The sequence below is a fragment of the Cottoperca gobio genome, chromosome 6, assembly GCF_900634415.1.
Source record: "Cottoperca gobio chromosome 6, fCotGob3.1, whole genome shotgun sequence".
Lineage (NCBI taxonomy): Eukaryota > Metazoa > Chordata > Actinopteri > Perciformes > Bovichtidae > Cottoperca > Cottoperca gobio.
In genome coordinates, this window is record NC_041360.1 from 23,463,228 (window position 1) to 23,473,412 (window position 10,185).

A 10,185-nucleotide genomic window follows, 5' to 3' on the forward strand; every position below is an offset into this window, starting at 1 on the left:
AGGAGGTGAATCCGATTGAGGTGTTTAATAAATATTACCCTGCAGAAAAGTTTAAAAAAAGACATTAACATGAACTGCTCTCTTTTAAATTCAGAAACTTTAAAAAAAAAACTCTTTTGGCATTATTCTCACATCACAAAGAGATTTGTGATTTGTCATATCTTTAAATACCTTTTTATTAGTTTTAAAATTAGTTTTTTGGTTTTTCAAAAACCCAAGAAAATAAGACTTATTTTTATAATAAATGTGATAATGTTGGCAAAAAGAATATTCATAAATGTAAATCAAATTAAAATTAAAATCCTTATGTTGTATTCCTGAAGGATGTTGAGCAATATGTGAAACTACTTATCTGTATGCTTTAAAATATTTGTATATAGTATGGTATACCCCTGGCTCTATTTTTTAACTATCAACTATATACTGAATCTGTATTATGTTCTTTTGTCAATTAAATTTAAAAACAGGAAAATAATGGGACGGAACCTTTTAACGCAGCTCAGTTCCGGGTAGGATTTGTTTTTATGTAACATACTAGCCGTAGCTGCTTTCAACTGACGTCCTAGCTTATGTGGAGTTGTCTTTTCTCTGTAAGCATGGTTGCGTTTCAGCAGCCTTTCTGGTAAGTAGTTTAAATATGTAGTTTAACATTAATCAACCGGACATTTGTTTTTAATTCTGACCTTTACAAAAGGTTTATTGAAATAACTCCAAGTAGGTTTAGCTAACATAGCATAGTTATCTTAATGTAGCTAACAGTTAGCTTCAGAAATGATCCGAGTAAGTGAAGAATTTGTCATTTTTTGTGTTGTTTTCTCTCAACGTGGCACTAGAGAAACATAAATATAGAATATGTCACTAATAACTGTATTATATGTATGTATGTGTATGTATATATATATATATATATATATATATATATATATGTATATGTATATATATATGTATATGTATATATATATGTATATATGTATAGTGCTACCTGTAACCCTGGAGTCGGTTGTGTCCTGTTGTAAAAGTTAACTTCATTAATGTGTGTGAGTTGTCATCATTTATTGACACAGATGAAACACTCCCATATTCCCTCTGGAAGCTCTTGTTTTTTATATAAATAATAAGTGTGTGTGGGTTTCTAGCACAGCACAGTTGTCTTTATTTCTGTTGGTTTGAGGAGAATGTGTTTCCATGTTGATGAAATCTCATCCTCCTCGGTCCACCCGCAGATGTCAGATAAGCGTCAGCGAGCCAGAGTCCAGGGCTCCTGGGCCAAACCCCTGCCAAAACCCTCTGGACCATCAGGTACTGCCAGGGTCGATGTATACTCTGTTGTATTGGTAGTACGTGACTCCCTCTGCCTGCTCCTTATATTTACTTATTCATAGCCCTGGATGCTGGATTCTTCGCCTGATATGTAGACAACAGCTGCTTATTTTTGGGGGTTTTCCAGGTGCAGTTCCAAACAATCAACAACCAAAAAATGCACCTAATTCTTGGGGATGTGATCCACAGAAAACACCTAAGACATTTGAGTTTCACCAGCCCTCCAAGGTAGACTGTAAACATAAAAAGTCTGTTTCATTTTAGGCAAATTTGATCTATAACTGCCTTTTACAAAGGAGGTGCTTACTCCTTCTCTGTTCTGTCTATTCTACATTGCAGCCAGTTAGGGATGTTCCACCAGAGAAGGTGATCGAGTAAGTTACACATCAGGGGGGGTTTTCTATCTATTTTAAATGTGTTTCTATCTCTTATCTCAAGGTGTTTTGTCTTGTTATCTGGTTGTATACTACGCACATGTTGGCCAACATGTATTTAATTTTGTTCTGGACAGGCAGGCAGGTGATCATGAGATCAGCCTTGGACCATCAGGAGTGTCCAGGTGAGTACAGTGTTATTGTATAGATGAAAAAAGTTTAAACCAAATGAAAAAGACGGGAATAAACAATGATGTGATTGTTTTCCAAAGCAGTGTGTTTAGTAATAATAAGAAATCTGTGGTTGAGTTTTAAGTCCACTAGATGGCAGTCACCCCACAAGCAATCGTTTATATTTCACATGAGCGTGAGCCACGTTTTCAATAGACACTGAATATGTAGTAACATGTGCTGTACATATAGCAAACTGGACAACCAGAATATTACATTTACTTTTTATCAAGACGAACATCTAGAGCCACCGCAATTACAACCAAGAGCAAGGAAACCTCAAACATTTCTGAGATTCATACGGTGACTGTGACCTGTTTACGTTTATTAGAGCGTTGATGTCAGTGATAATGATTGTCCTAATCTGAAACTAAATAAAAAACATATCCTCTTAATATAATAACTGTGTGTGTGTGTGTGTGTGTGTGTGTGTGTGTGTGTGTGTGTGTGTGTGTGTGTGTGTGTGTTTCGTCTTTCCATGTGTCCAGACTGCGGCTGCTTCCCGGGTTTCTTGCCCCAAAAGATGCTGACTGGATGTTCAGTAAGCTGTTAGCAGAGCTTCCCTGGTCCCAGAAGACCAACTACAGACAGGGTGGGTACCAGGGGCTTGAGGATGAGCAGTATGGAAGGGGTGAAATGTGAGCGTATGATGCATCCTGGAGGGTGAACAGGGTTCCCCCACTGCAGCTGGTGTGCTGCCTGGTTCATGTGTATTTACAGTGCAGTGTTGAACTCATGTTTGAGACGTTTGTGACATTTTGAGGCTACAAAATCCTCTAAATTGGTTATTTTCAGTGTGCATCTGGGTTTGTATAGTGATATGGATATATTTTTAATTGAAGTTAGTTTAGTGTATCTTGGAAGAGATAGAAACTGCAGCCACATGTGTGAGTTGTGCAATGGTTTCTCTTTTGCAATACAGTTGGCATTTTCCTTTTTTAAAAGCAAAGACTTACTCACACATTGTACCCAGACAGACTATTTACAGCGATAGTTGAGCTGGAGCCAGACTTTGCCTCAGCGTCTCTTTCTCTCAGCTGGCTCTCGTCCATCTTGTGTGTTGCTCTGCGACAGCTCCCAAGCAGGCAAACAGCACGATAAAGACCAAGATCATTTCCTAACATGGATCATAAAGTTGTGTAATCTCAATCCATCACTCTTGAGACTTTGTCAATAAAGTCCATGTGATGTTTGGGTTAAAGAAGAAGTAGTGGAAAGAGGCTGTTAACCCCCTCCTACGTCCTCTGTCGTTTCTCCTCCTGACTCTTTCCGACGATCGCTCACGACTCTAAATTGGATCCTGTGATTGCGTTAAGGTTGTGTTAATATTTCCCCCTGGTAGCATCTATTAATGGAATGAGTAAGGCTTTTGAAAAATTGATAAATGACCACACATATTAGCACAGTATTAGCTCCAAACTGCCCTGAATAATTTAGGACCATAAAAAGCGATTGCTGCTCGAGCAGTTTGTTTTGCTTTCTCTGAGTTCTCGTACCAGAGGGCCAAAATACACTAAATTGGTTCTTGAAATAAGTCTTGTTGTTCCCAGAGAAAGAAAGATACACAAACAGTAACAGAGAAAAACAGACGGAGAGAAGTTGAATTCACATGTTAATATATTCTGGTGCAGACGATCGTTGTACACGTGTGTTAACGCTGGGAAGGAATATATTATATTATCTGTGTCAGCGTTCTGCCCCACTTATACTTGTCATTCAGCAACAAACAGATCCCTTCTCTTTTGAAGTTGAAATTGCCTTGACCCAATTACTGATGCAATATAAAGATAGATATGAGAAAAGTGTCACAGCTTGCTGTTCTCCAAAAGGAAGACAGATTTGTAGTGTATTTAAAGCCTGCGGGGGGGGGGGGTAAGTGTTTGGTACTCAAAAGATAGGAGCAGAATCACGTTGATGGGCTGCAAAATATGATGCAGCGAAAACCTCTCCAAAAATATATCTTTTGTTAATTTCAGGAAGACCAGACAATCATCTGTTTGAATTGTTGTTAGTTTTAAACCCCCTGACATGGTGTCTCCACTGCATCCTCAACAAAGCACAACAGAGGCTGTACTCTGTGAGGCGTCTCGAGAAGTTTGGTATGAGCACCGTTGAGTGTTCTGCTCGGGACTTCAGACCGCTTCAGATGACTAAAGACGGCAGGAAAAATCATTGGCGCAGAACTAACACAACTTCATAACATTTACACCACCCGCTGCTAAAGCAAAGCCCAAAACATCATTAAGGACACCAGCCACCCTGCTCACGCTCTGTTCTCGCTCCTGCCATGGAGAACACGTCCCCAGAGCATTGAATCACACCATCAGGCAGGTTGCTGAATAGTAATAAGAAAAAAAATGCATATTCCCAAAAATACAGTACTGAACACAAAGTGTGTGTGTGTGTGTGTGTGTGTGTGTGTGTGTGTGTGTGTGTGTGTGTGTGTGTGTGTGTGTGTGTGTGTGTGTGTGTGTGTGTGTGTGTGTGTGTGTCCAGGTGAGGCCTACGAGGAGCCCAGGCTGACTTGCTGGTATGGAGAGTTGCCCTACACATACGCTCGCTCCACCATGCCTGCTAACACACAGGTTAGATAAACTCATTACGCCTCCAAGCCACCAACACAAGCACTATTTTATGTTATTCTGAGAACATGTTGGATGTCCCTAGCTTGTTGTATTGTTCTGTTTTTTATTATAATAATTAGTTTGTATTGGTTAAGCTTTTCTTTCCTCTTCATTTGAATTATTTGTAATAACTTTTCTGTTTCTTTTCTTAATTATCTGCTGAACTCTCTTTATGTTTAGTGGCATTATTTGCTGTCGAACCTTCGCGAGGAAGTGGAGCAGGCGAGCGGATGCAGCTTCAACTCCCTGCTGTGTAACCTGTATCGGGACTGCCACGACAGCATCGGCTGGCACAGCGACGATGAGGCCTCCTTGGGTAACACGCCCACCATCGCCTCCCTCAGTCTGGGCGACACCAGAATGTTCAGCCTCCGCAAGCAGCCTCCACCGGTGAGATGATGGAAGAGCATGAAAATGGGTGTCCATTCTTACATTACTAGGAATTATACTTATTAAATCTGTTGTGCTTCTGCACACTGAATGTTTAGCAATCATGTTCTTCTGCTTGCGTGTGTGATTTGCTTTATTTAGAAAAAGAAAAGTTCATTATGTTTTCTTTATCCAGCTCCAGATTCATTAAATATTTGATTTGGCCTTCCAAATCCTGCACACACTCTTCCTGACCTTTTGCTGTTTCTCATGAGTTAGTTTGGTGGTAAGATCTCCTGCCTCCACCGCACGCTGCGAAATAAAGCAGAGCTGCTCCGCAAATGTTAATAAAAGAGAAGTTACTGAAGGTAGCGGAGTGTGGAACAGCAGCCAAGGGGAGGTAGTGAAACTGTGGAAACAGGGGGGAGGCTTAAGTTAGGTATTGTGTTTGGACTCAGCACAGTACTTAGAGGCCTGTGTTTAATAGTTGTCTGTTATTTTAAGTGTTAAAGTTTACACTTCTTAGGAGACGAGGTTCATTAGTCCTGATGTAGAAGAGTTGTGCTGGCATGTAGTTGTGATTTGCAGGTAACACAATGTGCCGTCACCTTAGTTTGTGGCCTTTTGTTCTCCTGTCATGTGACAGTACATTGTACCACGTGTGTTTTATACGTTGTGCTTTAATGCTCTTTATGTTAATTTGTTAGGAGGAGAATGGTGACTACACTTATGTGGAGAGGATTCGGGTTCCTCTGAGTAACGGGACACTTCTGCTGATGGACGGAGCTACACAAGACGATTGGCAGGTAGGATCTGTCAATCACATGCACGGCCCGTGCCGGCAAAATGGCCTCTTTATAAAAGCGTCTGTACTCAGGGATGGGCCAGAAATAAGCAGAAATGAAAGAAGTGTTGTTTGGTCGGAAACCTCTTTGTTGCAAAGTGTTCATAGCTTTTTTAAATTTAAACAAAAAGACAACATGGAAGGAACTTTACTCACAAAATGCCCACGTATACTGTAGACCTTTCCACATCGTCACGGTCTTCTGTGGCAGAAAAACTATTCAATTCTCAAAATTACCAAATTCAGCCTAAATGTTTTACGGCACATACTGTACATAAGGTTTGAACCAAATCTGAAACGTAAGCAATAACCTCGATCTGATTTGACCCTCCGGTTCAAGTTATTTATTTAGTTTATATTTATTACTCTGTTAAGGCCCTGTCACACATATCCGTATGACAGAAACGTATGTCGGCACATACGAAATATCGGCAATAGGTTGATATAAATTAAGGGTAAGTTGTGATCGTTTGAAGGACGCAAACGATACGCCGAACACGCCAGACACACGGCCCTGTCACACAGCTCCGTACGGCAGAAACATGCGGGCGTATATGTAAAGTAGCTCACAATGTCTCAGAGTCCAAATTGTCCACAGCGGTGTTGTAGCTGACGTATACATAACGAATACATAACTAATTATTGTACGTATGTCAAACATTGATAGCGTATCACTTACTTATTTAAAACGTATCAGAGCGTCTGGACGACGGAGCTGGAAAAGTGCCATCTGGTTCACGTCACGCTGATGCTGGAGAACGGCTAACATGCTGAACGCTAGCTGTACTGTAGAAACACGTTTAATAAGTTACTCCATCGTCAGGCATCATCTTAACATCGGGTAGGAATAGAGTATCCACTCGTTATCAATACATTGGCTGTAGGGTTCACCGTCAGCCGACGTAGCCGATATCTAATGTACCTCTAATGTAGTCACGTACGTATTCACGTATGTCTAACGTAACGTAACGTCTGCATATCTTATGAAGCACACGTCGGGTACGTCCGGTAATTTTGAACATGCTCAAAACATCAGCGTTCAACAACGCACCCCAGCGTAACACAGCGAGCTCTTAACGAACACTACTTATACCTTACCTTATATCAACGTACACCAGCGTGTTGCCCATATTTTGTATACGTTATGCATTCGTCTGATACATTTTGTATTAGTAAGTGATGCACTATCAACAGGTTAGACATGCGTATCTGTATATGTTCACTTTTCTGATCCGATGAAAAGTTGGACGTATTTGGACTCTGATAAATTTGCGTGCGTGCGGAGCAGTGTGTAAGTGCTTCAGACTCCACACACATGCGAGGAGAGACCTGTGTTCAAGGCTCTCCTGTTCCTCCGCTGACCGACAGGCAGCGAGATGGATGAAGTGTCCCTGAGAGAATAGCAGCGCTTCAGCATAATGACAGTCATTTGTTTTACAATCAGGGACAGCGGCCTGGTTTATACGAGTGCATGAAAACAGATGAAGTCTTACATTAGTGTGTGATGGAGAGCGTGGAGCTGGTTTCTGTTGAAAAGAATTGGATTGCACTCAACAGTGACAATAAGTTATATTATATGGTTTGATTTTCATATTAACTTAATGTTCTCAGCATTTAGTAGATGAAAGCTCCACTTCTGTCTACAATCGGTCAGTTTGAACTGTTTAAACATTGTTTGTCACATGGGGAGTTTTCTTTTTTCGAGCGTGAGAACTAGAAAGATGGTCCCGGGTTCGAATCCGACATGTGATGCATGTCATCCTCTCCGAGCTAATAAAGCAGAAATGCCGGGAAAAATAAGAAGAAGAGTTAAAGGGAAAAACCTACAGAGACCGTAACGAGGTTTGAGCTTAGCAGAAGAAAAAAAGGGAGAAGGTCACAGGTGTTTTATGGCGACACCTCGCCGAGTATCTCAACAAAGGTTTCATCTCTCCTTTAAAGATCTTGCCAGAGAAAGAAGATCACACCATCCATTAATTCTTCCTCTGTCACTGCAGCCCTGGTCTGCCTAATAAAACCTCCTGGCTCCTTTTGGAGAGGTTTGGAAGTGAGTGATAAATATTTAAGTAAACCTGCCAATCTTGCTAAAGTAGTTAATCTGTTTGAAAAAGGATACAGGGTTATTCCTGCCCCGACGCTTTCTCGTGACACGGTTGTGGAAAAGCAAATCTTTCACCTCCTTTTGAGATGTAGGTGAAGGAGGAGTGTGTGAAGGAGTGTGTGTGTGTGGGTCTGTGCACGAGGTGCAGAATTATTCTCGTATGCAAAAGGTCCAGACTTAATTGAGTCTGTGTAAGGGGGTATAGATGTGCCTTTAGCCCCGTGCAGTCATATGGTAAGAAAATAGTGTTTGATTTCTGTTTTCACATTCTCTGGTTGACCTGTGTCCAGAGGAAAAACACAAATGTGCTTTTTTATTTTTACTGCATTTGTTTGTTTATATATTTATCTTCAATGTGTATTTTATATTATCCACATGAAGCATTATTCTTGCACTGTTTTTACTATTTAATTACACTTTTAATCACCTTACATTTGAGTTGCCTCCACTTACATAGTGTGTGTGTGTGTGTGTGTGTGTGTGTGTGTGTGTGTGTGTGTGTGTGTGTGTGTGTGTGTGTGTGTGTGTGTGTGTGTGTGTGTGTGTGTGTGTGTGTGTGTGTGTGTGTGTGTGTGTGTTCAGTTGTTTAAGAGGGGAAATATGTTATCAAACCTTCTCTAGTTCTAATCCACTTCCTCCTAACTTTATATAAATTCTTCTGGATTACAGACCAACATGTACATTTTTGACGTGTGAGTGTAAAATACAACTTCTATCCGTCTCCACCAGCATCAAGTGGCTAAAGAGTACCACGACCGAGGCCCACGCATCAACTTGACCTTCAGAACTACCTACCCAGAGCCGGCGGGCCACAGGCCGGGGACGAAGCTGCGATTCACACCCAGCCGAACATAAACTCCCCTCAGAGTCTGAGGTTCTTCTGGATTTCAAATGCTGATCCTAGAGCCTAGATGCTAGATCTGATGGTTGCAGTGTGTCGTCGTCCTTCTCAGAGAGCATGCAGGTCATTTAAGCCGGTGTACAGCGTGAACAACAGCTCAAACGGGGAGATTTGCGGCTCAGCGTGAATTCACCTCTTGCATAATTGAAGCATAATAACTCTGCAGTGGTGATTATCAGACATGAGTGTGTTCAGAGGAGCTAAAGCAGCAGAACGGTTGATCATGAAGGTTTACAGGCTGGATAAAATATCAGCTCTGCGTATTACTTTGACTTTATTTATTTGTTAAGCACAGACGGTTGTTTCTGTTCGTTTCACTTTGTAATTTGATGACATTTTTGCTTCGTACGTCATGAAAAGTGTCTTTACAAAAGTGTCCTCATGACAACAAGTCACTGTTGATGGGACTTTTGGTGCAGTGCCATGAAATGCAAATGGTTTCCTCCCTTGTTTATCTTCTGGAGCTTTTTGGAGGGAACATTGTTGCTATAAAAAGAGAAGGAACAAGTAAAGTGGCCACTTCAGCCAATTACAGCTCATCAGGACTGGAATTAGTTAATTGTCCTGTTGAACACGTTTTGTCTGTTCAGACCCTCAAACGGGTCCTTCAGGTTTTTAAAACCTCGTGTTTTAATGAAGCAGAATATTTAAACTACTGTAGTAAAAGTACACAAGACTCCGACAGCCATAACTTTAGCTTTAAAAGCCTGAAATAAACATAATAAACCAACGGGAACTACTAATGCTCTCGGCAACACTATTAAAAGGTAACATGCACTTACAAATACATGACTTTGAGGTTCCTTTAGGTTTAACTTCATGACTTTTTGTTCCATTATTATGTTCAAACATGACATAAGTGTAACAGATAGGACATCAATACTTGTACATGTAGAAAGTACTTCTGTTTATTTTGTGACACTAAAGAGATGCATGAGGTGTTCTTGATTGCTGTAGTTCTGAAATAAACAATTGTCTCTGAATTATCTTGGATTGTGTCCTATGTTCCAAAATAACCAAATGTGTGTCCATTAAAAGTGTTTGATACTTTAAATTGAATTTAAATGCTTTTTTTATTTTTTTTACCGCTGCTGAAAATGAATATAGGACCGGCAAGTTCAAGCCACATACACGTTGTTATAGGAAGTGTGTCGTGAAAATATTCTGCAATCTGTGCATAATGTTGGCAAAATACAGGAGTCAGTGAAAGACTAGAGGGATTATGCAACCTGTGTTGTAACTATACCCACAACATGTGATGAGGTTGTTTTATGGAAAACAATTCTTGATCATTTTATAAAGAATCATGTGACGGTGCAGACACTTCTAAGATTAGCTAATATACTGAGAAAATGTAGATCTTTTTTAGTTTTTCCACCTGCTCTCGTACACACACGCACTCTTAAAAGACACATGCATGA

At 40.5% G+C, this 10,185-nt stretch overlaps 1 protein-coding gene across 1 annotated transcript; it reads left to right on the plus strand.

Annotated features, from left to right (window-relative positions):
• The first annotated feature begins 514 nt into the window (after window positions 1-514).
• Window positions 515-9,801, plus strand: alkbh3 (alkB homolog 3, alpha-ketoglutarate dependent dioxygenase). The gene is made up of 10 exons (XM_029434794.1): window positions 515-622; window positions 1,224-1,299; window positions 1,448-1,548; window positions 1,660-1,694; window positions 1,832-1,879; window positions 2,414-2,517; window positions 4,422-4,510; window positions 4,730-4,939; window positions 5,626-5,724; window positions 8,593-9,801. Exons 2-10 carry the CDS (start codon window positions 1,224-1,226, stop codon window positions 8,716-8,718), a joined length of 888 nt encoding a protein of 295 aa, XP_029290654.1. The 5' UTR covers window positions 515-622; the 3' UTR covers window positions 8,719-9,801.
• Window positions 9,802-10,185: the final 384 nt, after the last annotated feature.

Bases quoted from the DNA above. Each gene is read 5' to 3' on its own strand.
- alkbh3 (XM_029434794.1), top strand. From the start codon at position 1,224: ATGTCAGATAAGCGTCAGCGAGCCAGAGTCCAGGGCTCCTGGGCCAAA. The intron at 2,518-4,421 runs GTGGGTACCAGG...GTGTGTGTCCAG, and splicing joins GAAGACCAACTACAGACAGG to GTGAGGCCTACGAGGAGCCC. The intron at 4,511-4,729 runs GTTAGATAAACT...CTTTATGTTTAG, and splicing joins CCATGCCTGCTAACACACAG to TGGCATTATTTGCTGTCGAA.